This window comes from Nycticebus coucang, chromosome 20 (assembly GCF_027406575.1).
Source record: "Nycticebus coucang isolate mNycCou1 chromosome 20, mNycCou1.pri, whole genome shotgun sequence".
In the NCBI taxonomy this organism is placed as follows: Eukaryota; Metazoa; Chordata; class Mammalia; order Primates; family Lorisidae; genus Nycticebus; species Nycticebus coucang.
This window is the reverse complement of record NC_069799.1, coordinates 15448668-15475912: the sequence shown is the minus strand read 5'-3', so window position 1 is coordinate 15475912 and position 27245 is coordinate 15448668. Positions and strand designations below refer to the sequence as shown.

Here is a 27245-nt window from a genome sequence, read left to right as displayed (position 1 = left end):
TATAGCAAATATATCTTTTTTTTCTTCACAGTAGTGGTTGTTTTGTAACTATAAATATGCGAGTATGTGATAATTTTGTGGACATATGGGAAAAGTGTGTAATCTCTGATAAATTCTACTGGGTGCACATCTTCATTAGCCATGAAATAAATACCTGTTCTACACAAGTACTTCTCAGGATTTAGAAATCAGACATAGTTATGACATTTTGGGCCAAAGAAGTCCATGCATTTTTATTTCATCAAAATGGGACAAGGTACTGGGGTGAGCACACAGACATGTATAGTCTCAAGAGGAAGATAGCTGGGGATTGTAACTCTTCAATCTTATGTGGTGTTTCCTCCAGTCTAGTTTTGCTTCTGCAGTGAGATAAAGCTTGAGTGGAGTGTGGTGGGCTGAGGCTTCTAGTCTTGCAAGTTTCATTGCTGTGGTGTCCTCAGCAGAACATCTTCTGGGCTAGTCTATTTTTCTTTCTTTCTTTCTTTTTTTTTTTTTTTTTTGTGTGTGTGGCTTTTGGCCAGGGCTGGGTTTGAACCCGCCACCTCCGGCATATGGGACCGGCACCCTACCCCTTTGAGCCACAGGCACCGCCTAGTCTACTTTTCTTTCACTGTTTCTCTCAGGCCTATCTTTCCAGGTTTTGAACTGGTCTTGTTACCAGGATAAAGGGCATGTACATTTTCTGTAGGGGTTGACTGGGGTCTGAGAAGAGAAAAGCTGTGAATAAGGGATAAAACTCCCCACAATTGTATATCTTTTCCTAGTTTAAGATTACATTCTGCTTTCCCTGACATTTGAATTGAAACTGCCTGGAAGAGTTTCTTATGTACAACTTTGAGGGGATTTAATTTGACCCTGTTTCTAGGGGCTACCTTTATTCACAGTAATTGGAGGGGAATACCTGGTTTTCATGTAAATGGATCTCTTGGTATTGTTTGGCCATATTTATTTAGTGTGTGATTTATTTTCTTTTTTCCTTTTCCTGATGATTGAGGTCTACAGACTGCATGCAAATTCTAGTGAATTTTCAAAAATTTGCTTACCTGCTAATCTACAATAAAAGATGGACCATTATTACTTTGAAGGCTTCTCTGGAACTTATTATGAGGTGAAGGAGGTAAGGAAGTTTCAGCCCAAAATATGACTCCTTGGTGTAAAGAATATTTTGAATTAAAGACCATTTGTGATCAGAAAGTATTGAAAGGGGCCTTTCCTTTATCTATGGTAAATCCTGAGTAAATTCATTGGGAGTCCAAAGAGCCTGCTGACCTTCTTATTACATGCTAATAGATCTGGGCCCAAGGTCATTTGAAGTACAATACCTTTCTCTCAGGTAAATCTAGAAATGGATTTGTTTTCACCCATCTACACATTCCCTGTTGTAACAGTTACTGCATCTATACTTTCCACTTACTCCCCTTCCCTTCTAAAAATACATCTATAAAGATCTCTGACCATCACTGAGACTTTGGGTAATGATCCTTTTGGTTACCCCCATGCACGTGGTATTTGGAAATGAAACATTTTCTTTTTATTATTATTATTATTTTTTTTTTTGAGACAGAGCCTCAAGCTGTTGCCCTGGGTAGAGTGCCGTGGCATCACAGCTCACAGCAACCTTCAACTCCTGGGCTCAAGCAAGTCTCCTGTCTCCGCCTCTCATGTAGCTGGGATTACAGGAACCCACAACAGTGTGCGGATATTTTTTGGGTGCAGCCATAATTGTTGTTTGGCAGGCCTGGGCTGGATTTGAACCCACCAGCTCAAGTGTATGTGGCTGGCGCCTTAGCCACTTGAGCCCACAGGCACCAAGCCTATTATTATGATTGTTATTATTTTAAGAGGCAGAGTTTGACTTTATTGCCCTGGGTAGAATGCTGTGCCATCACAGCTCACAGAAACCTCCAACTCCTGGGCTTAGGCAATTCACTTGCTTCAGCCTCCCAAGTAGCTGGGACTACAGGTGCCCGCCACAATGCCTGGCTTTTTTTTTTTTTGCCGTTTTTGGCCAGGGCTGGGTTTGATCGTGCCACCTCTGGCATATGGGGCTGCTGCCCTACTCTTTTGAGCCACAAGCATCACCCAAAGCCAACTTTTTGTTGTTGTTGTTGCAGTTTGGCCCGGGCCAAGTTCAAACACGTCCCCCTCAAAGAATCATTACCCAATCATTACTCAGTATATGGGGCTGGCGCCCTACCCACTGAGTTACATGTGCCATCCAAAACTTTTTCTTTTTTTTTTTTTTTTTTTTTTTTGGCCGGGGCTGGGCTTGAACCCACCACCTCCGGCATATGGGACCGGCGCCCTACCCGTTGAGCCACAGGCGCCGCCCCCAAAACTTTTTCTTATTAATCTATCCGAATTATGAATTGATCTTTCAGTGAACCAAAGAGAAAAGGGCAGATTTCTCCTTGATCTGTACAGTTGCATAATGTTTTTCAGAGGGACCTTTATTACTTATGTAGTTTTGTTTGTTTTTGTGGGAAAATCTTTTTACTTCTCTTGAAAAAGTATCCATCAATACTAGTAAATATTTCAGACTTTTGCATGAGGGTATTTGGGTGAAGTCTATCAGCTAGTTTTCAAATGATATTAACTTCTGGTTTGATTTGAGTGGTATTTTAGATCTGTTGTCTGTTTGGAGGTTTTTTCTTGTACAAAGCTAACACTGAGTAATTATTTTTTTTATTGTCTGGGTGAATTGCCTGTTTCTACATTATGGCAGAGAGAAATCAGTTTAGGCTTTTTTGCAGAAATGCGTCATGTCATGAAGTCATTTAAGTACCCGAGCTGTTAGACTTCTAGTGTTGTGCCCAGGTGTTCCACAAAGACCACACTGCCAAGCAAGCTGAATTCACAGCAGAGTCCCTTTATTGAGGAGCCAGCTAGCAACTGCCTTACATCCAACATGGGTTCAGAGAGAAGCACATAGTTGTCTGAGGTTCTGGTTTTTATTGTTACAGAAGCAAAAACAGCAGTTAAAGTGGTAGGGGAAATCATGAGGTTAGGGTGGTTAGTCATTTTACACAATGCTGTGATCAAGAGAGCAGTTAGCAATTTTTTCTGGGTACAAACCACAATGTCCTAAGGGAAATGTAGGGAGAGGAATTTAAAGGTACAGATCTTAAAGGGAATGATCATAAAAAGCGATAACCACCAGAGTCATAATAACAAGTGCAGTCAGTAACTTACATCACTAATGATTCAGTTGAATGCATTCACAGTTACACAATGGGAGGGCAAATAAGAGGAACCAGTTTTGAAGCTAATGGAATGTAACAGAAAAGGAGTAAACTGTAAAATGGAGTCAAACTTGCTCTTTTATCATTTCAATATCACATACAGATGGCATGAAGACCACCTTAACACTAGGTAACATAATCTGTCCTTGGTCGTTGATGAGTCAACTATTTTTTTTATTATGGAATTTTTTTGTGTTCTTTTTCATTTCTTTTCTTATAGGTGGGATTGAAATCAAGTAGGTTTAGAGGCAGTCCTAAGGGAGCCATTACTCTGGGACTTGCTGCTTGCTTTGCTGCAGTGTCCCCCTCTTGGTTTTTGTTGGCACAGGATTAAATTTTTTCTGGTGTCCTGGGCAGTGCATGACTGCCGTCTTGTGGGAAGACAATATAGATTCTCATAGTTGTTAAACTTCTGAATTGTTTGTTTGTTTTGTGACAGCAGCTCACTATGCCACCCTCAGTAGAGTGTCATCACATCACAGCTCACAGCAACCTCAAACTCCTGGGCTTAAGCAATTCTCTTGCCTCAGCCTCCTAAGAAGTTGGGACTACAGTTGCCCACCGCAATGCCCAGCTATGTTTTTGTTACAGTTATTGTTGCTGTTTGGCAGACACAGGCCAGGTTCAAACCCCACAGCCTGTTGATGAGTCAACTACTTTTTTTTTTTTTTTTTTGAGACAGAGTCTTATTATGTTGCTCTCAGTAGAATGCTATTGTGTCTCAGCTCAGAGAAACTGCAAACTCTGGAGCTTAAGCAATTTTCTTTCCTCAGCCTTCCAGGTCCCAGGAAGTTAAGTTTACAAATTCCTAAGAACTTAGTCACCATAGAGAGGACCCTGAAGGAGACAGGAGAGAACCTGAATGGGGTCTCCTTAAGAAGACCTCTGTTCTCTTAGACCTCACCCTTCCCAGGTATTTTCTCTCACTCTTCCCTCAGCCTCCCTAGTGTCTGGGACTATAGGTGCTCACCAAACACCTGGCTATTTTTAGAGATGGAGGTGTTGTTGTGCCTCTGGCTGGTCTGGAAGCTGTGAGCTCAGGCAATCCACCTACTCAGCCTCCCAAGTGCTGAGATTATAGGCATGAGCACAGCCATCTAAAAAGTTTTGAGATCTTCCCATCCTACCTGCAGGAAGTGGAAGTTTCCTTTTTGCTGAAGGAGGAATAAAACTTGATGAGGGACATGAACCATAGTCACTTGTCCCAAAGTGAATTTTTGGTATCAGTACTTGAAGGCCAAACCCCCATTCCCTGTCTTTTGTACACATACAGAAAGAAGAATTTTGTTAACTTACGTAGACCAAGAGAAGAGGCCTTGGAGAGACTTAAGTTTCTGCAGGGATTTGTTACATTCCTTAGTTTAATACAAGGGTGTTTCTTGTCTTTTGAAGTCCTATTATAAGGGTTTAAAAATTAAGCCATATTTAGAAATCCATGCCTGGGAGAACCTTGCCATAGGTAGAAATCCCTGAAGCTGTTGCAGGGGTTGGAAAATATAATATTAAGTTATTTCACCAGCTGCCTTATCGAGGCTGTAGGTGAGAATCAAGAAATTTCCTCTTTTGCCTTCACATTTGACGTTTTTAGTTTAGCTAATTGGTTCAGTGTGAATGTTCTGTTGTTTAGGCATTCCTGAAAGTCCTGACCAGTGATTAGCAATTCATTTATATGTTTTCAAGTGCATTCTAAGTTCACAAATAGTTAAAAAAGATTATGGGGGTGTCTGTCTCTACCACAATGCCTATAATCCTAGCAGTCTGGGAGGCCAGGGTGGGTGTGTTGCTTAAGCTCAGGAATTCCAGACCAGCCAGAGCAAGAAGTAAATGCAGTTTAGTTAAAAATTAAAAAACAAAACAAAACTCAGTTTGCGGTGCTGGTGGGCACCTGTAATTCCAGCTACTTGGGAGGCTAAAAGAGGAGAATTGCTTGAACTCAGGAGATTGAAATTGTTGGGGAGCTATGACACTATGGCTGTTTAGCATGGGGTAGCAGAGTGAGACTCTGTCTGTAAATAAATAAACAAACAAACAACATTAGGTACTATTAAAATGCTAAAGTGTTTGATTTGATGGAAATAACTGCAAAAATTAATAATTCTAAAAATGAATTGTAGCTTGGTGCCCATAGCTCAGTGAGTTGGGTGCCGACCACCTGCACCCAGGCTGACTGGTTTGAACCCAGCCTGGGGTAGCTAAACAACAATGACAACTGAAACAAAAAAATAGCCAGGCATTATGACAGGCACCTGAAATCTCAGCTACTTGGGAGACTGAGTCAAGAGAATCACTTATATTCAACTTTGAAGTTGCAGTGAGCTGTGATGCCATGGCACTCTAAAAAGGGTGACATAATGAGACTCTGTCTCAAAAAAAAAAAAAAAAACAGACAAACAAAAAGCAAATAGTAGGTTAAGCATGCTGAGAACTTTTGAAAATAGAAAGCTTTTTAGAAATAATAGTGCAGGGGCGGCGCCTGTGGCTCAGTGAATAGGGCGCCAGCCCCATATGCCGAGGGTTGCGGGTTCAAACCCAGCCCCGGCCAAACTGCAACAAAAAAATAGCCGGAAAAGAAAAAGAAAAAGAAAAAAAAAAAATAGCCGGGCGTTGTAGCGGGCGCCTGTAGTCCCAGCTGCTCGGGAGGCTTAGGCAAGAAAATCTCATAAGCCCAAGAGTTAGAGGTTGCTGTGAGCCGTGTGACGCCACGGCACTCTACCCGAGGCGGTACAGTGAGACTCTGTCTCTACAAAAAAAAAAAAAGAAAGAAATAAGAGTGCAGAAGAAACTGCAATTAAACCTGAAATCTTTTTTTTTCTTTTTTGAGACAGAACTCATTATGTCACCCATAGTAGTGTGCCTCAGAGACACAGCTCACAGCAACCTCAAACTCTTGGCCTTAAGGGATTCTGTTGCCTCAGCCACCAGAGTAGGTGTGACTACATGTGCCCACCACGACACCTGGGTATTTTTTGTGGCAGTTCTCATTCTTGTCTTAGCTGGATAGGGCAGGGTTTAAACCCACTAGCCTCAGTGCATGTGGCTAGCACTTAACCACTGTGCTATAGGCACCAAGCCCAGAAAACTTTTCACAGCTCTCAGCATATGCTGATGAAAATCATGATTGCTTTTCTCACAGTAGTTCTTCATATATTATGGGAAATTTTGAAGACACAAGTGATTATGATTGAAATTTCTTTCATTTTTTGTGACAGAGTCTCACTTTGTCATCCTCAGCAGAGTACCCTGGTATTACAGTTCACAGCAACCTCAATCCCTTGGGCTTAAGTGATTCTCTTGCCTCAGCCTTTCAAGTAGCTGCAACTACAGGCATCAGCTACAGTGCCTGGTTATTTTTGGTTGCAGTTGTCATTGTTGTTTAGCAGGCCCGGGCTGGGCTTGATCCACGAGCCTTGTTTATGTGCCGGTGCCCTATGATTGTAGTTTCTAATGAAAATGAGAAATGATGGTGCCCATGTCATTTACTTTTCTTTTCTTTCAAACAATACCCACTGATTTGTTTTGAAATTGCCATTCAAAGCCCATTGAATTCCCAGTAATAAAGATGAACCAAAGACTGAGTATTAAGTCCCTTATAACCTAGTCTTGCTCACCTCACCACAAGAGTAGGCATGGACTCTCTAAATGACCTTATTTAAGAAACAAGGCTTCTTCTCAAAAATGGTTGCCTTATATTATTTTCCTGTTAACTCTTTGTCTGCTGCAGTTAAGAAATTCAATTACTCTTGGAAAATGGCTTTTTCCTCTACATCATTTCTGCCTGTCAGGTTTATTCAGATCCCTAAAAGAATCATTTACAACATCATTTTATTTCTCCCTGTTCCATTCATTCTCTCTAATTATCCGGTTGTCATGCGTCTCTGCGCAAAGATAGTTCTTGATTTTTCACAGAAGTTTTTATATGTTCAATTGCCTTTTTATCTGGTGAAGCAGTATGTTTCTTATTATTTGGCTGTGGGTACTATATGACACCTTTATTTTCCAGACTGGTTTCACCAGGCACTCATATTAGCAGAAATAAAAATAAATTCAAGTTCCTTATTATAATCTAAATGTCAGAATAAGCAGCAATCAGACTGAGTAGTTAGTGTGGCCAGAGTTTGAAAGACTGTTGTAAACAGGTGGCGGGTCTGTGCCTGAATTGCTGGAAAAACAGTAAGGGCTAGGAAAGGTAAGGCATCCTTTCAAAAAAGAGCTATAGAGGAAGATTAAAGGGAGAATGGAGTACATTGAGGCAATTTTCACTCAGCATCTTATGTGTTTTATTTCTAAAAGAGGGGTGTGCTTAAAGGAAGAAGCAATTAAACCGTGACTATTGCAGTTTTTAAAAGGTAAGGAATATGGATATAACCGAAGTTAGTTTCTTTTTTTTTTAATTTTTTTAATTTTTAATTTCAGTGTGCTTGTTCATTCTTCTTGTTTGAAGTACTCCTTTTTTGTTGATTTTCTTCTTTCTCCTGCGGTGCTGGCTGTTTTTGATGTTGTTGGTAGAGACGGGGTCTTACTCTGCTGACTGCTGCTCATATGGGTCTTGAACCTCTGAGCTCAGGCAATCCACCCGCCTCAGCCTCCCACAGCGCTGGGACTACAGACGTGAGCCACCACGCCCTGCCCTTTCTTTTTTTTTTTTTCTGAGACAGAGTCTCACTTTGTCGCTCTCGGTAGACATCACAGCTCACAGCACCTGCAATTCATGGGCTTGGGTAATTCTCTTGCCTCAGCCTCCAGAGTAGCTGGGACTACAGGGGCCCGCCACAATGCCTAGCTATTTTTTCTCGCAGTTGTCACTGTTTGAACTGGCTGGGGTCGGGTTCAAACCTGCCACGCTCAGTATTTGGGGGCCGGTGTCCTACTCACTGAGCCACAGGCGCTACCTGGTTCCTGAGTTTTTTGTGTGCATGTTTTTACCTAGACATGGCCGTGTGTATTGAAAACACCCTCACAGCAGAGTCTAACTCCTATTTAAATAGTAGGTGCCCAAGCCTCCCACAGACTAAACACTCAGTAAATAGTTTCATTCCTTTTATGGAAATTTTTTAAACAGTTAAAGGCAAGCACGGTGGCCCGGGAATATCAAGATGAATAAAGTCACAATCCCTGCCCTTAATTAAAAAGAAAGAAAAAACCTGCTGTGGGGAAGAAACTATTAGCGTAGTTTAATTCTCTTCAAGCCTCTTGTTGGATGGCATTCCTGTCACTCCTGGTCAGAGAGGTGGGGTCTTAGGCCCTGTCCAGTCAGGGATGCTCCAGTATGAACTGTCCAATCAGCTGCACAGCCAGAAAGAAGAAGGCGGCACCGAGGATTCTGAGCAGCGTTTGGCTCTGGAGTTGGACTCTGAGCTACCACCTCTTTTTCAGCTTTTCCCTTTCCTGGTGATCCCAAGTTTCTCTGCAGCAGCCTCTGTCACCCTGTGACCTGCAAGTACCCGAGATCTGTAGGGAGGACACCGGAACATCCCGGAAGCTGGGAAATGGTGAGTAAAGGAGACTGGGTGTACCGAGAGGGGGAGGATCCTGGTTGGAGCCACAAGTGGCTGTGGCGGGACCGAGCAATTTGGCTTCAGTTTTAGAGTCTTCGGACTAAAGTTTGCCACTGGCACCACTTGGCCCATGGACCCCACCTCCCAAAAGGAGGAGTGGGGCAGGGAGTTGGGACCCTGTTGCTCCAAGCATTCCTGAACCTGTTAACTTGCCCCACAGCCCAGAGCTGTCTGAGCAGCTGTGTGCCTGCAGCTCCGGGCGTCCCACCCTCCTGGTGACAATGGAAAGGTCCTCAGGGAAGAATCCAAAGTGAGTGTGTGGGGTTTGTTTCTGAGAGGGGCGGTAGTCTGTGGGGCCCTCAACCCCTTCATTCTTTTGTTAAATAAACTGAGGTCCTAACGCGGTGGCTCACTCTGTTGCGGAACCGGAAGTGGCTCATTGCCTGTCCTTGTAGCTAAAACACCGGGACAGGGAGTTGATGCAGGGAGTTGATGCGTAAAAAGGCATTATTATGGGACAGGCTAGTAATTCCGGAGAACAGCGAAAGCAATTTTTTAAATGCTTTTTTTCTATGTAACAAATTTTCGTAATTTATATAGAGAAAAATTTCGCAAGTATACCTGAAATATACTTATATGTTAACAAAATATAGGCAAGTTAAATACATATAACAAAAAACTAATCAAAAACCACCATCAATAAAACATCATTAAACATGGTATTAACTTGTTCTATAGTGCCTCATTACTTCCTCGGTTCCCCCCCAAGATTATTATCTTTATTCCCTATTTCTTTTTTAGCCTGTTTGACTGACTTCCTCTTACTATGTCTTAAAGTGAATTCTCAGTTCAGAAATAGCTAAGAAAGGTTGTGGGGGATGTCTGTGTCTACCACGTTCTCTACTTTTATTTATTTTGTTTTCACATCTATGAAATTGATTTAAAATGAACATAATTTTAAATAATTTTAAATTTGTCATGGTTAGTTAAATTGACATGCGGGCTGTGCTGGTTAATTTTGTTTTTGAAATTTGTGAAACATGGCTGAGCATGGTGGCTCAGGCCTGTAATCCTTGCACTCTGGGAGGCTGAGGCAGGTGGATTGCCTGAGATCATGAGTTTGAGACCAGCCTGAGCCAGAGCTACACCTCATGTGTTAAAAAGAAAAAAAAAAAAAAGTGGTACCTTGTAGCCATAACCTATAGTCCCAGCTACTTTGGAGTCTGAGGCAATAGAATCATTTAAGCCCAAAAGTTTGAGGTTGCTGTGTGATGCCAGGCACTCTACAGATGGTGACAAAGTGAGACTCTGTCTTAAATAAAATTTAAAAAAACGAAAAAGAAATTTGTGAAACAGCGGTTACATATGAACGGTATATATTGTATTTTGTAACATATTAAGAGGCTTATAATATATAGCATAAGAATAACTATAAACTCGCTGCCTGTGGCTCAAGCGGTTAAGGTGTCTACCGCATATACCTGAGCTGGCGGGTTCTAATCCAGCCCGGTTGCCAAACAACAATAATGGCTGCAACCAAAAAATAGATGGGCGTTGTGGCAGGTGCCTTTAGTCCCAGTTTCTTGGGAGGCGGAGCAGGAGAATCGCTTGAGCCCAGGAGTTGGAGGTTGCTGTGAGCTGTAATGTCACAGCACTCTATCCAGGGCAACAGCTTGAGGCTCTGTCTCAAAAAAAGAAAAAAAAACTATAAAGGTACAGGCAGGTAATGATGTTGGGTAATTATGACAATTCTTTAGATAGGAAGTATCGCATATTCTGAAAAATCTTGTTTGTTCTTTATTTGGAGTATGTCTTTTGTACATTTTGACTTGTTTTAAATGAGTTGGGAACGGTTATATAAATTGAAGCAGTATATAGATTTTAAACTTTTTACATCTGTGATTGTGTTTTAATAACCAATAATGGCTGCTTGATTTTTTAGTATAGCTTCTTATACTTGTTTTAATTCAATGCTCAGTGCTTTTGGCTTGAGAAGTTGTATTAAGGACCTTGATGTTGGCACAGGCCAACGGACTGATTTTCAGATAGAGTCCCATAGCTATTGTTGGTATGACAAAAATGGCTAAAATGTATTTAGTGAAAAGTTACAAGAGGTGAGAGGAAAGGAAAAAGGAGATCCAATTCATGCAGTTAATGTAGCCTTTATTCCACCTCCAGTACAGGTTGGCTGAGATTCCTGACTGGGGCGAAATCCACACATGGGCTATGGCGGAGGTGATCACAGCATCTGCTATTTACTTCCCCAGTTAAAGCCACATTTGCCAGCATGATAAGCTGAGGTGCAGGCATCTCAGCTTTGGAGAGGTTGTGTGCGTCGTATTGGTCGTTAAGTAATGCCATGCCAGTGCTGCTGCTAGTGAACAGCCCTTTTCCTCCAGAAGCCTGCCCCATTACCTGGGTGGCCATAACTTTATTCCTCCTTCCTCAGTGAGGTGCGACGGGCCACCCCACGTCGCAGCTCTTCCACTACTTTTCTTTGTTTCTTGAGTTGCAGGGGAGGGAAGATGGATGGTAGCCATGTTTGGCAGAGGAGCCCTGGAGGCCCAGGAAGGCCCTGGAGTGCTAAGGTTGCTCATTCCACTGGCCCTTGGCCATCTCCCAGCCGGCCAAGCAGTGGTGGACATCGCCACAGCCGGTGTCTGGGCCCGTGTGCCTCCCTGATGCTCGACTTTACCTCGTGAAAGCTGCACATGATAGCGCCTTATTTTAAATAGTATGTCACAACGTGGTGACAGTTTATGACATTTTTAATTTTTTAATTCAAAAGTTAAGATCCCCAACTATTCAAGACGGACATCTTTAGGGTGGAAGCTAAATTTAAAAAAACAATAAGGAAGAGAGATAGGTGGGAAGATCACATTGAACCTAAAACTACCAGACTGTCAGTGTCTTCTAGGATCTAGCCTGGCTTACTCCATCTTCTTCTCACTACATGTGCTTTCAGGAGGTGTGAAAAAGCTCAGTTGCTCTGTGGGTCCTGCTTGTAGGGTGACAGAAGAATTTCCTTAGGTCAACATTAGGATACAAAAGTGTAAGGTTATTTTATATTAGAGAGCGGGTGGAAGCCACTAGAAAGAGCAGAGAGCTGGTCGTGAGTGAGGAGAAGATGGGAGTGGAAAGACACAAAGCAAAAGAGAAGGCATAGTATCCCAAAGAAAGCAAGGAAGAATGCCCAGGCTGAGGGCAGATGGGTGTCTGGATTTAAGCGGAGAGCGAAGTTAATGCAGCCGATTTCACAACATGTTGTGACTGTGAACGGTGTGTCCATTCTTCCTTAGCAAAGGTGGAAGACAAACATTTTTCAAGGTGTCTTCCATCCTTAGTGCTGATCGTTCATAGTTCCACGTGAGACACTCAGGGATCACTGGAGGCATAAAGAAACAAATACCGTGAGACAAAATAGCTCAGAAAATGTAAAGAAAAAGAATTTCCATTTTCTTTTGGTTGGTTTGTTGGGTTTATTAATGGTTTGTGAAAACAGAAATCCGTGGTGGTGAGGGAGCTGGAGGCAAGAGAAAGGAGGCCAGCTAAGAGATTTTAGTCCTTCTTGAAAACCTATGAATTTGGGCGGCGCCTGTGGCTCAGTCGGTAAGGCGCTGGCACCATATGCCGAGGGTGACGGGTTCAAACCCGGCCCCTGCCAAACTACAACCAAAAAAAAAAAATAGCCGGGCGTTGTGGCGGACGCCTGTAGTCCCAGCCACTTGGGAGGCTGAGGCAAGAGAATCGCTTAAGCCCAGGAGTTGGAGGTTGCTGTGAGCTTTGTGACGCCACGGCACTCTACCGAGGGCCATAAAATGAGACTCTGTCTCTACAAAAAAAAAAAAAAAAAAAAGAAAACCTATGAATTTGTGAGTGTGTGTGTGTATCTGTGTTTCTCTGTACATATCCATATACAGATATGTATATATACTTTTTGAGAAATGAAAATGATGTTTTCATATATTCAAAGAGGCCAAGTGCCAAAGCTCAGGTCTACAATCCTATCTCTCTGGAAGGCTGAGGTGAGTGGATTGCTTCAGCTCAGGAGTTGGAGATCAGAATGAGGAAGAACAAGACTCTGTCTCTACTAAGAATATAAAAAGTAGCCAGTGTTGTTGGGGGTGGGGCTGTAGTCCCAGCTACTTGGGAGACTGAGGCATGAGGATTGCTTGAGCCCAGGAGTTTAAGGTTGCTGTGAGCTATGACATTTCTGCGTTCTAGTCTGGGGGAATAGAGTGAGACACTGGCTCCAAAATAGGTATTTAAACAATGAAAATTCTTATCAGTTGTTTTATTTTTGAATCTCCTCTCTCTTTGTAAATTTATGATTAAAATGAGGGTAGAAACGATTAGGTTACACAGTTTGTGTTTATGTGGTCAAGTCCGTGTTATAGATGTGCCTCTCCCCTTGGAGGTGTGCCATATACTTTTTTTTTTTGAGACAGCCTCAAGCTGTTGCCCTAGGTAGAGTTCTATGGCATCACAGCTCACAGCAACCTCCAACTCCTGGGCTCAAGATATTCTCCTGCCTCAGCCTCCCAAGTAGCTGGGACTACAGTGCCAGTGCCTGCCACAAATACTGGCTATTTTTTTTTTTTTTTGGTTGCAGCTGTTGTTATTGTTTGGCAGGCCCAGGCTGGATTCAAACACCAGACACTGGCACCCTAGACACTTGAGCCACAGGTGCCAAGCCTTTTTATTTTTTTTTTTAAGACAGAGTCTCACTTTATCTCAATTGGTAGAGTGCTGTGGCATCACAGCTGACACCAACCTCCAACTCTTGGGCTTAGGTGATTGGCGATTCTCTTGCCTCATCCTCACAAGTAGTTGGGACTACAGGAACCTGCCACAATGCCCCTCTAGGTTTTGTTGCAATTATCACTGCTCTTTTAGCTGGCCGGGGCCAGGTTCAAACTGCCTTCCCTTGGTATATGCGGCCAGCGCCCTACCTACCAAGCCACGAGCATCGCCCTGCTCTATACTTTTACATTGTGCCTCTCAGGTGAGAGCACACCAATCTCCCTCCCACCGCCCCTCTAATTTGTGTATGATTTCACTCTAAAGACCAATGGTTCTTGCAATTTATAAGAATAAATTGGAGTTGGATTTTGCTTTTGTAAACTAGGAATGCAAGGCTCTGGATCTCTTTCAGCCTAATTCCCTTCCACATATTTTAACACTCTACAGGAGGACTTGTTTCTCCCTGCATTTTTCGAAAGTCTGGCAGGCTGAGTGTAAATGTTCCTCATTTGTTTCCTCAGCCTAACTCTACTAGGTCTTGCAGTCAAATCTTAACTTTTCAGTTTCTTTCTCATTTTTCCAAATACTAACTTTCCATCCAATTTACATTATTGATAGACTCAAACTCCACCCAAATACGGTGATCCCACTTAAAACAACCCCTTTCCCTCCCCCACAGGATGACCCACCTAAGAAAGGTGAATGGGTCAACCCCCTATCCTGCTTCATTGGATATCACACCTGGGAAAGTAAGTAGGCCACCCCCCACCTTTACAACACATGTCCGACCCAGGGAAGGGAATGTCCAGATCCCCACCTTCCTGACCTTTAAACACCCCCTACCTTCCACCCCCATTTGCCATTGCCCAAGTGTAGATTTATTCCCTGGAGGTTGGAAATCTTACCCCACCTGCACCCAAGTGGAATAAAGGCATTTTAATTGCACAAACTGTGCGTCCTTTTTTCCTTTTATCTCATTCCTGGGAATAATCTTTGATCTTTGGCTCCATAACCTTTCTATTATCAATTGTTTTTGTCTTTATTTCTCAGTTCAAACAGATGCAGTATTTTTGTTATTTATCATTTCTTTATATAAAACCGGGTGATTGTTTTATAAATTGTTGGTTTTTATAAGTTTCTGAACATGACTCAGAAGAAGAAAGAAGAAAATAATCCCGTGACACCCTGATCAAAATCTTTGTGCGTTCACTCCTTATATTTTATCGAGGCACACACTTTTTTGCCAGAATGTCTTTGCATTGAGACTCCTCATTGGTAACTGTACAGGATGATGTGTCCTTAGTCACCCTTCTGTCACTTCTCATTCTAGGGCTTCACACTTGTCTGAGGATGACTCAAGATGCCCAAAACATCCAGTTTACTGGAGTGTTCCACAAATATCTATTCCTGGGACATAGCTGTCCAGTAAATAGCCTGAAATATGGAAATGGAGCCTCTCAGGAAAGTAAATGAATGCCTTTCAGCTTGAGAGTAGTCCCTTAGTATACCCTTCATGTAAACAGCTAAAACATTGGGACTTGGGGGTTTTTTTGGAAACACTCTCAAGCTTTCACCCTAGGTAGAGTGTCGTTGTGTCACAGCTCACATCAACCTCAAACACTTGGGTTTAAGTGATTCGCTTACCTCAGCCTCCCAAGTAGCTGGGATTACAGTCACCCACCACAATGCCTGGCTATTTTTTGGCAGTTGGCATTGTTGTTTAACTGGCCTGGCCCGGGTTCGAACGCACCACCTTGGTATATGTGGCCAGCGACCTGCTAATTCAGCTACAGGTGCCACCCAGGACTTAAATTGTTTTTATTACCAGCCTCCATCTTCATTTCTGGGACACAATATTGTTTAGTGAGAGATTCGGGACCAAAAATGAGAGGCTGTTCTGAGACATTATTGCAGGAAGATGAAGCCCAAAGAGCACCCAAACCCAATGTTTATAAGATGAAGGGATTTATTTCAGCTGGCGGAGCTTATGACATAGAAGAATTCAAATTGACCATATTCTCCAACTGCCTCGATCTTTCCCTCTTCATCTCCAGTCAAAAAGTTCCAGAACACAGGTACCTTTCTTCTAGGTCAGTTTGAATCAAGCAGAAGATAGGACTCTGTAGCTATATCCTTGTGGTCTCCTTGGGAAAACCTGTTCTACACTTCACACTTCCCGGATATCCACCTTCATTCCTCCCTTTTGAGACTCCATATATATGTTGATTTGAAGTGTCAATAGCAGCTTGTTTCTGTGGGAGCCAGTATTAATTAATTTTCACATTTGACTTTGCATGACTTTTCTACAAAATCTAAAGCGTGAAAGTATTTCTGATCTCTTCTATAGTTTCTTTCCCAGTTTCTTCTACTGTAGCACCCTCACAGAGAGTTTCAGGCAATAACCTTCAGAGTCTTCTGGCAGTGCTTTCCTATTTCTCTAGTCTGGACCAGTATTCAGATTTCAGGGACTGTGACTCTTCTGGGGTTCTCTACCCAGGCCTTAGTTGTGGTAAGCCAGTATAAGTACTAGTTTTCACCTTTCCATGTGTTAAACATAGAGTAGTGTATCTGATTATGAGCACAAGCTCTCCTGGATGACTTCACATTCATAGAAGCTATAAAGGAGTCATCCTTTGTCCTGTCTCAATGATGTGGTTACACAGATTACATCCCTCCTCCCATTTTCCCAAAGTGCAATTAAGACAAGTCCAAAGAGGAGCTTCCTCAGGCTTTAGCTGTGTGCCAACTAGCCAGCTGCCAGTGTGTGGCTGGACCAAGGCATGTTGACAATCTTAAAAGTTAACCTTTGCTTCCCCTGGGGCATTAAAGCTCTCTTCAGCTAGCTGTGATGAATCCAGGCAAGGATACCTTCCACCTTTGCTGCCATGCATGTGGTCAAGATGATAGTATAAAGGCCCTTCTACCTTGGTTTGAGGGGAACAGGTTCTGATCTTTGACCTAGACATGATCCCCTTCATCCCCCAGACAGAAAGAATGTACCGACACAAAAGACTAAGCAAAATGGTTAATTATCCAAGTGGAGATCTTTCTTGTTACTCTTCTTAGGGCTTCTGCCTGTTCAATTCAGTCTCTCCCCCCTTAGTCACATCATACAATGGTTTGGCTGTCTGTATGGTTCACACAGGCTTTCACAGAAATTCTCAGGGCTTTCATCTGGCTTCTGCATGACCTCAACCACCTTGCATACGTCTGTGGCCTTCTGGCTCCCTTACACTGACAGGAACGAAGTCAAGGTTGGGTTCAATGTAAGAAAATGAAACCATTTAGGAGTTACCTACAACATCTACAAGTTCTGGATTTCGAGGCTAAGGCTCACACAATGAGAGCATTAGTATTTCTATTTAAACATTAGCACAGTTTTTAAGATAATACTTAGTTTTAAGAGTCCCTGTAGAACTACTCCAAATTTTTGGAAACTTCGAGTGAATATTTGTGAACATCAGTTGGGTGTGGGGCCACTTATATGATTGTGTTACACTCACATCATATACTGAGAAATTCTCATTCAGGTTCTAATTTTCCTGAGGTATCTACTGTGTCTATAATATTTAATACTGCACAAATATTTCCAGTGTAGCCAACAGGCAACCTTTGTTGAGCCTTAAAGTTTTAGAGCAAATGTAACTAGCTATATTTATATTATACTATTATAACTAGTTATATTATATATAGATATAATTCTATACTCATTGCCCAAGAATCGCCTAAGCCCAAGAGTTTGAGGTTGCTTTGAGTTGTGACACCATGCTACTCTACCATGGATGACAGCAAGACTCTGTATCAATAAAAAAAAAAAAAATTGTATACTTTTTGCCCAGTCTTTTAATTTCATTGAACAGATCAGTTTAGTAAAACAGCTATGTCTCAGTTTATGAGATGCTATTGCAGATAAGACTGGAATCTAATAAAGGTGGGCCACACTTTTTTTTTTTGAACCATTTCTCTCTTTTTAATTTCTCTCTTTACTAAAGGCAAGTTATAGCAGAACTAAGTTGCCAAAATAAACTGTACCTTATGCATACTAGGTCTGTATTTGCATAAAGTGCAGCAAGAATAATTATTAGCCACCTAGACTTTTCTTCCCTTTAAAATTGGCTTTCCTGAAACCTTTTTAAAAAAATCTCAGGTTAGACTTGAAAGTTTTCCACAAGCCCAGGTTTCATCTGTGCCATTAGATACCTGTACGCATTTGGTAAATTCCTCTTCTCTTGAGGTCCCCAAGCAAATTATGAATTCGGGACCTGTCAGAAAGCAACCTTCTTTACTTACCACAGATCAGAAAACATTATTGATGGGTATCTGGCCAGTTTTTCTAAATGGCTTTTTTATTGGGCTTGTAAAGTCACCCTTAATTCCTTAGCAGTTTGGTCTCCTCTGACAATGCTATTCCAGTCACAGCCTTGGTAAAATAACCAGTGCCTTCATTGCATCCTATAGAACAAAACAGATTCTTATTGACTTTATGCAAATAACTGTACTGTTAGAAAATAAGAGTACTTACAAATGTCTTTCAAATTCTGGAGAAATCAAGGAGAGAGAAAAAAATAAATGTTTCAAATTCTACCTATAAGTATGTACATCTCTGAAAGCTACAAATTTCTAGAGAGACAGAAAATGGCTTTTATGACTTCTGTAAAGCAGAATACAGACTGGATCACCAGTGTTTGAAAGGAAAAAGCCCTGACAAATCAGCCCCAATCCATGTAACTGATTTCTGTTCTTTTTAAAGTTAGATACCAATACTCATGGATATGTTAGCTTTCTGTTTTTTTTTTTTTTTTGACAGCATCTCACTTTGTCATTCTTGGTAGGTGCTGTATCATCACAGCTCACAGCAAACTCCAGCTTTTGGGCTTATGCGATTCTCATGCCTCAGCCTCCTGAGTAGCTGGGACTACAGACACCCACCCCAACACTTGGCTATTTTTTTGTTGCAGTTTGGCCGGGGCTGGGTTCAAACCTGCCACCCTCCATGTATGGGGTCGGGGACTTACTCACTGTGCCACAGGCACTACTCCAACATGCTAGCTTTCTAATTAAAGTTCTAGCAGTTTGTTTTTAAGGTGAAGGTATTTAATTTTCAAAGACATCAGAAATTTGACTTTGAGAGAATTTATCAGCTTCTCCTAATATTTGTTTGAAGGACAAAGTTTGGACTCAGGCATTTATAAAAAATACTTTCTGTGGGTGACACCTGTGGCTCAGTGGGTAGGGCGCCACCCCATATGACAAGGGTGGTGGATTTGGGCTGGCCCTGGCCAAACTGCAACAAAAAAACAGCTGGGTGTTGTGACGGGCTTCTATAGTCTCAGCTACTCGTGAGGCTGAGCCAAGGGAATCACCTAAGCCCAGGTGTTGGAGGTTTCTGTGAGCTGTAATGCCAGAGCACTCTACCCAGGGCAATTAAGTAAGACTCTGTCTCTAAAAAACAAACAAACAAAAAGAGTACTTTCTGAGTTGAATTCAAACTATTATTGACCATATACTGTAACACAGACCAATATTATATAATATTAGAAAATACATATGAACATAATTTGGACAAATTTAAGCACCGTTTCAAAATTACAATGTTTCCTATACATTTTCAACAAACCAGTTAAGCCTCATATGAATTTCTCAGATTTTCAGTTGTCTTGCTATATCAAAAACACTGAATTTAGAGTTTTTATTTTGGAAGGTTTGTCAAATATCAAAGGCTTAAAACATTTATTTGTTCAAGCAAGATTGCAAGTCAGAAGATTCTAAAGGAAATACATAGTCAACTGGATCACATGTAAATTGCTTCAGAAATGCCCTTTTATGAGCTTCATTTAACCTGCATAGACAATCTACAAACATGAACCTTCTGGATTCCCCTGCCTATCACTTACTGATATAACTATTCTGTTTTGGGACAGAATTTACCACACGATATCCTTTTCTTACACACTGCCCTTTTCTTTTCCATCTAATGTCTATCATTCTCAAAAACCCACTTTTCACAAAACAGGATCACAATTTTCTATGACGTTAATTATTGGCTTTGCTAGACTGATAATTAGAAGGTTTAAAAGGCAAGAATCTTATACTTTGACAAAGACTCGGTTTCCCAAACAATTTAAACAACCAAATTATTACATTTTTACAAATGAGAGACATTTTGTGAATTGTAGCATTAATATAGGGTTTTCCCACTCAGGGCTGGACAGGGAACCTTCATTTTTCTGGCTAAGGTGAGTTCAGAAGTCAACATGCCACACACTGCAGAGCACTCCCTTTGAGTTCTAGCAAAGTTGTGAACAAAGCAGCCAATAAAGTTTTAGATAATTCACCCTGAGTAGGGAGCACAAACCCTGATCCCCTCCCTAGATAAAAACTGCAAAGACCTAATAAATTTGCCAAAGGGGAGGGACTGCATTCATTTACTTGTTAAAATGCTCATTTAGCTCCTAAGAGTATTTTTTCCATCTACCAGGCACTGGCCATGTTATCTCTTGGAGCCAATTATTTACCCATAGACAAAGGATCCATGCAGGAGACCTCTGACTTGGGCCTACTCCCTCTGGTGCTCTCCACTTCCTCTGCATGCCCCTTCCTCCAACAAAATTCTATTTTATCACTGATCTGTGGCCTGTGGGCTCAATTCTCAAATCCCCAAGATCAAGGACTCGCTGAATAAAGAAATTCCAGTAACAAAACCATAATACAGTCATTTTTTCTGATGTCTTTTCATTTACCCCTAGTCTCACATGCCCATGTGGCTGCCAAGGACTAGGCCTGTGTTTGAGATGGAAAGCAGGAAACCTGAACTTCCAGTTTCTCTCCTAAAAGCCAGGGAATGACATTGGAGCAGGGAAAAAGGGGTCACTCAGAATCGTTTTGCCCTGTGAAGGGGGAGGGGTGCTAAATACCACCTATTTTTACCCATCTCTGTCAGTCTCCAAGCACTCACATGCACTCAATTCCAATCCTTTTCCTGACCTGGGCATTCTTGATTTCCCACTCAAACTGCCTCTTGGCTATAGGAGGCGGAATCAACACTCCTCTAGGCTATAGGAGGCGGAATCAACACTCCTCTAGGCCCTGTGAGGAGAGGTCCAAACCCATCCTCATAGTTCATCCCAGTCACACCACATTCACTCCCTCTCATACACCTCTCACCAGACCTGCCAGAAATCTATTACCACAGGGGTTGATCAGATTTCAGCTTCCACCCAAATGGTGGGCATTGTATCTATCCTATCTTGTCTTACACGTCTCCCAGTGCAGGTACCAGTTCCTGCACACCAGTTCCTCCTGGTGTTTGACTCCTTGAAGACCTGCTAAAGAAGTCCTTTCTCCACCTAGTCAAGGCATCCACCCCAATGGGGAGAAAGAGCACCCAAACACCATGTTTAAAAGAGGAAAGGTTTTATTTCATCTGGCAGAGGGAAGTCAGAAGAATTCAAAATGGCCACACTCCTCAAGTTGCTCTGTATTCTCCTTTTCACCCCCAGTCACAAACTTCCTGCCCATGGGTTCCTTTCTCACTGATCAGTATGAATCAAGTCAGAGAATCTGTTCCTGCCCCAAGAGGACTACAGGATTTCACAGACGTGGAAATTTCCGGGTCCCAGGGACTTAAGTTTCTATAAATTCCTAAGACCTGAGTCACCATGGGGAGGACCCTGCAAGTGTATTCGTGGGGTCTCCTTGAGAAGATCTCTGTTCTCCTAGACCTCACCCTTCTGGTATCCTCTCTCAGCACAGCACATTGCATGCGGACCCAAATAATGAAGGTACAAAGGTCCTGCTGCCAATTTTCAATCACCTTTACTGAGTAGTCTATGGTGTGCCAAAATTTGCCACTACAATCACCATACATACGGAATCAGGAAAATTGTAGCTAAATGTACTATTTAGTTTTTACAATTAAATTGACTTTATTCCACTTGGGTGTGGGTGCGATAGGATTTTCACGGGGGAAAAAAATCTACATGTGCGTAATGGTGAGGGAAGGGGTTAAAGGTCAAAAATTTGGTTCGGGAAATTCCCTTTTCTAGGTTGGACATCTGTAGTAAGGGTGCGAATTGGGTCATTTACCTTTCCCAGGTGTGACATCACTGGGGAAGGGTAGGAGGTTGAGCCATTCACCTTTTTTTTTTTTTTTTTGTGAGACCCAGTCTCACTTTTTTACCCTGGGTAAAGTGCCATGGCTTCACATCTCACAGCAATTTCAAAGTCTTGGGCTCAAGTGATTCTTTGCCTCAGCCTCCAAGCAGCTAGGACATGAGGTACATGCCACAACAGCCAAATATTGTTCAGAGACAAGGTCTCACTCTGGTTCAGGCTTGTCTCCAAACTGTGAGTTCAGTTAATCTGCCCCCCTCAGACTCTGAAGTGCTGGGATTACAGTCGTGATCCACTGGACCTGGCTACACATACTTTTATTTACAACAAAATTTACAAAATATTTACAGATTATTCTCTGTGTCTTTCCATCTCTTTCTAATATTCTGTAATCAATATTTTGTAAAAGTATATTTAGCTACAATTTTGAATGTTCCTTATGTATGGTGATTTTTGAGGACAACCTGTAAATTTTTACAAACTACCTTTATAGGGCAGCAATCAGGCATTGTGTCTCTGTCTTTCAATTATCCTGATTATCTTCAGACCTAAAACCAATCCCGAGACTAGAAGGCCAGAAGCTGATCCTGGATGACAAATGTGCATTGAGTATACCTGAGAATGTCCTCATTGCCATTTTTCTGTTTCTCTAATTCTCATGAATGTACATAGGGCACTAGCTGCATCCCACCAGTGCAAGACCCAAATCTGCAGGTCCAAATTGCCTTCTCTAACCATTGGAGATTTTAAAGTGTCAGTAAACTATGTCTTCTTTCAAGATTGTGACTCATGCTCTTCCTTGAACCAAAGTTATTTCTTTTGTTAGAAAGTGTTGAGCAGAAAGGGACTCTGTACAGTGTTTGCTTTGTCTGAGTACTGCTTTAGTTCAGAAAAAGTAACAGAAGCAATAGGGAGAATTGTTAAAGAAGTCACTTCCTAGATTCACTCAAAACCTGCAAATTTTTAAACAAAACCAAGTTTGACTATTCCCTCCTGAAACGGCAAAGTCCCAATGCAAGAGTTGGTGGAAGAACAAGCAGTTTATTCAGCAACGTGAGAAGATGGCTAACTGATGTTGCAAAGAGCACCTCATGTTCCTGGGCTGACCAGAAGGTGGTGAAAGGGGAAAGGAGCTTGGGAAACCATGTCTCATTGAAATGGTTTCTTGCCATCTGGCTGGCTGGCTGACATCAGCTAGAGCAAAACAAAAATGGGGGTTAAATGCTCACTATTTTCCTTCATGGAGAGTTGTTTAATGTTGATGCTATAGTGCAGGCATCCTCAAACTTTTTAAACAGGGGGCCGATTCACTGACCCTCAGACAGTTGGAGGGCTGGACTACAGGTAAAAAAAAATAAATAAATAAATAAAAACTGAACAAATTCCTATGCACACTGCACACATTTTATTTTGAAGTAAAAAAACAAAACGGGAACAAGTACAATCACATCACCTCATGTGGCCCTCGGGCTGCAGTTTGAGGACCCCTGCTATAGTGAATGGCTCAAAACCCTTCCTGCAATTTATTCTTTTATGAGGCAGAGTCTTACTTAGTCACCCTCCATGGAGTGCTGTGGCATCACTGCTCACAGCAAACTAAAACTCCCATTCTCAAGCCATTCTTTTGCCTCATCCTCCCAAGTAGCTGTGAATACAGGCACTTGCCATAATGCCCAGCAATTATAGAGACAGGGTGACAGTCTCGTTCAGTCTGGTCTGGTACTCCTGGGCTCAGACAAGCCACATGCCTCAGACCCAGAAGAGTTCTGGGACTACAGGCCTGAATCATCTGGCTGGCCTTTCTGAAATTCTTAAGGAAGGACATAAGAAGGCATTGTGAAATAAACTGATTATTTGTTTGAAGATAGAATAACTGCTGCTATTATAACCAGACAATTAGAGGGAGCATACTGAGAAATACCTTGTATGCATACTAAAGCCTGAGAGGTGATGCTTAGCTAAGTGTTTCTCTGCCCAGACTTACAGGTAGGATTCCATGGCCAGTTTGAAGAACCATCATCTGTGATTCTGCCTGCCCACAGATTTCGTTAGTGTGGTTGGTGTCATCCATGTGGTCCCCTGTGATGCTAACAGACAGCCAATGTCAAGCATGAGCATTTCCAGATACATTTAAGACACTCAAGTTCATTTATTTTTTTCAGAAAAAGGTTAGAGGGCCAATATTCCTATAGCAGAAATTGTTGGCTGTGGAGGGCAATGGAGACCAAAAAATTAGAAACTCACACTTTGGTCTTTATATGAAACCTTCTTTTCCTGACTCTCTCCTGTGATAAAGAATAGGAAAGGGTAAAATTTTCTCTTTACTCCGAGGTCCCTGTGCCTGTGGATGTGGTGGTAGCAGGTGAAGAGTTTGTGCTGATGCCTTTAAAGACATATTATCAAGGGGCAGGAGTAATGTATCCATATGATCTCCCCTGAGAAGGAAATCAAGAAAAGAAGGACAGAGAAAGAAGTGATTGCTTTGGGCAGTGCCTGTGGCTCAATGAAGTAGGGCACTGGCCCCATATGCTGGAGGTGGCGGGTTCAAACCCAGCCCAGCCAAAAACTGCAAAAGAAAAAAAAAAAAAGAAGTGATTGCTTTTCAGGTAACTGAGTCCAAGTCCAAGGGCTGTGCACACTTTTTCTCCTGCAATATCATGTTCTTCGACTTTGCAAAAGTTTTAAGTCTCTACTTGTGATGTTCCTACCTAATGAGTTTATTTTAAATACTCTTTTCCTCTTGTCTTTTAATAGTCAAGAAGCTCCAAACTCCTTCTCCTCTACATATGGCAGAACCTTCTTTCCAGTCTCTCTCCATCCAGGCTACCCATATGCCCTAAAAACTTCTCACTTTAAGTTTGTTTCCAGAAAAAGGGAAAATGTGCCATTTCTCTCTGTTGAAAATCAGAAAATGTGGATGCCCAAGATTCCCATTGTGGATGAGGTTAGGTTATTGGACAGTAACAAAGAAGGGGAATATGTACTGTTTAGCTTCCATCTGGAAGCTCCACCGGTTCTATGTAAAATAGGATGACGTCCATGCACATTTACAGAAGATGGCATTAACTGCCTAGAGTAATTCAAAGTTCTCACAAACATAATAATTAGAAAAGACTTGATTTCTGAGATGTAAAGAAGGCTATTTAAAGACAGAATTAGAGATTAGAAGACATGCCAGATATCTGTAACTGGAACTTCCCCAAACCAGGTTTTTCTCAACTAGTTTTTAACAGATTATGATTGACTTTTTCTGGCCAGTACTATCACAGCAGTGATGTTGGTCTTGCACTTGTGAATCACCACCTGATACTTATTTGTATTGTTACAGTTGATTTTAATTTTATTCACTCAGTTATGGTGCTCTTGGACATGTATTCCATTGTGGGGTACAGTATATCTTCTGTATTCTTAATAAGAAGTTGGGGAGATTATCAACTAATATAAGCAAAGCAAAACATTTATTGAGGAAGCAGCCCTTTCTTCTTAGATTCTCTTCCATATACCTTTCTTTGGAAAGTAAAGATTGTCAACTTTGTTTACTGGTTCAAGAATCAACTAGGGTAAATACAGTGTCTGCAGTTCACTGCATTTTTCACAAAATATCATCATGGAACTGAAGTATTTTCACTCCTGTTGAGCTAGTTGGAAATTTAGAAATGGAATCTTCTCCCCATATAGTCTGAATAATAATCTGCATTTTTTTCAAGATCTCCAGTTCTTGTACACATTAAAACTTTAAAGTTACCATTTCTGTCACCATGACATTGATATATAGAAAACATACATAGATTATAACATATGATGTAAATAAGGCACAAAATTATACCTGTCTGTATTGGTGGCCTTTTATTCCTACTGTGTCAATCAAAAATGTATGATGTATACACCAGTTCTGTGGTTGCATTCTGTCCACTTTCTTCAGTTTTTGAGAACACATGAGGGAATATATCTCATCTATACCTATTAGGTAATTGGACTTACTCTTATAAGTCAGCAAGAGTTCTCTACTCTCATTTAACTAAAAGTGAAATTTAGGGCTTGGTGCCTGTAGCACAGTGGTTATGGCACCAGCCACAAACACCCAGACTGGTGGGTTCGAACCCGGCCCCGGCCAGCTAAACAACAATACAATGAAACAATAGCCAGGCATTGTGGCGGGCACCTGTACTGCCAGGTAGGAGGCTGAGGCAAGAGAATCATTTAAGCCCAAGACTTTGAGTTACTGTGAGCTGTGACACAATAGCACTCTACCCAGGGCAACAGCTTGAGACTCTGTCTAAAAAAAAAAAAAATCGTGAAATTCCATATCCCCATGTTTTCTTGGTAAACATGTTTGTTTTTCAGGGAGTGTTGACATTCAAGGACGTGTCTATTGAATTCTCTATGGAAGAGTGGGCCTGCCTGGACCCTGCTCAGCAGCATTTGTATCGGGAAGTCATGTTAGAGACTTACAGAAACCTGGTCTTCCTGGGTGAGGACAAGTTATATACATAGTTCCGGTTCTACACTAAACAATTCATATTCTCACTGTGTAGAAGGTTTTTATTCAGTTTATTCATTGACTATCATCTTCTTATTTCTATGGAAAACTTTAGGATATGTTTGTATAGAAAAGAAAAAATTGGAGTTGTTTCATTTTGGCATTAATCTTACCCATTTTTGAGCTGATTTATATTCTTCACTAGATTAATGAAAATTTCAGAAATTTCATAGCCTAGATTGTTACTCATACCTTTAAGTCTGATTTCTAACATCAAATTTTATTTCAGTAGTTTTGGTACTGGAGAAGTTAGAAATGTTCCAACTTTAAATACTTTTTAAAGATTCTGAAGATTTGGCGGCACCTGTGGCTCAGTGTGTAGTGCATCAGCTCCATATACTGAGAGTGGTGGGTTTAAAACTGGCCCTGGTGAAACTGCAACACAAAAATAGCCGGGTGAGTGGTGGGAGCCTTTAGTCCCAGCTACTCAGGAGGCTGAGGCAAGAGAATCACCTAAGCCCAGGAGTTGGAGGTTGCTGTGAGCTGTGTGACACCACTGCACTCTACTGAGGGAAATAAAGTAAGACTCTGTGTTTACAAAAAAAAAAAAAAAAGATTCTGAAGTTTCTGCAAGGAAATCTGTTTGGGGCACTATTTCAGGATCTTGTAAAATGTCTTTTTCTCTACTTCACCAATGCATTAGATTGCCACTTAAGGAATCCCAATGTTTTTTCTCTAACAAAACAGGTCTTGCTGTCTCTAAGCCAGAACTCATCACCTATCTGGAGCAAAGCAAAGAACCCTGGAAGGCGAAGACACACCAGACACTAGTCAAGCACCCAGGTAGGTTGGATTGAGTGGAGCAGATAACAAAGGTCAGAGGTTCAAGTTCAATGAGGAAATCACACAATATAATTGGATTAGGGAAGCTCAGCTTCATGGAAATTATTTCTGAGAAGCCTGTTTTTTTTTTCCCTTGTTCTTACATAAAGTCATCTCTGTTCTTGTTTTTATTAGTTTTTATTTTTATTGTTTTCTTATTAATACAGAGTCTCACTCTCTTGCCTCACACTCGGGTGCCATGACATCAGCCTACCTCAGACCAACCTTAAACTACTAGTGTCAAGTGATTTTTTTATCTCAGTCCCCAAATAGCCAGGATTACAGGTTTCT

The 27245-nt window shown here is 41.6% G+C and overlaps 1 protein-coding gene across 1 annotated transcript in view; it reads left to right on the top strand.

Annotated features, from left to right (window-relative positions):
• LOC128572923 (zinc finger protein 91-like) overlaps positions 1–27245 on the top strand; it is a 41961-nt gene that overhangs the window by 9471 nt on the left and 5245 nt on the right. The window contains exons 2-4 of the mRNA XM_053573080.1: positions 8616–8731; positions 25937–26063; positions 26820–26915. Coding sequence (XP_053429055.1) covers positions 8729–8731; positions 25937–26063; positions 26820–26915 — 226 coding nt within the window. The 5' untranslated portion in view covers positions 8616–8728. The remainder of the gene's footprint in view (positions 1–8615; positions 8732–25936; positions 26064–26819; positions 26916–27245) is intronic.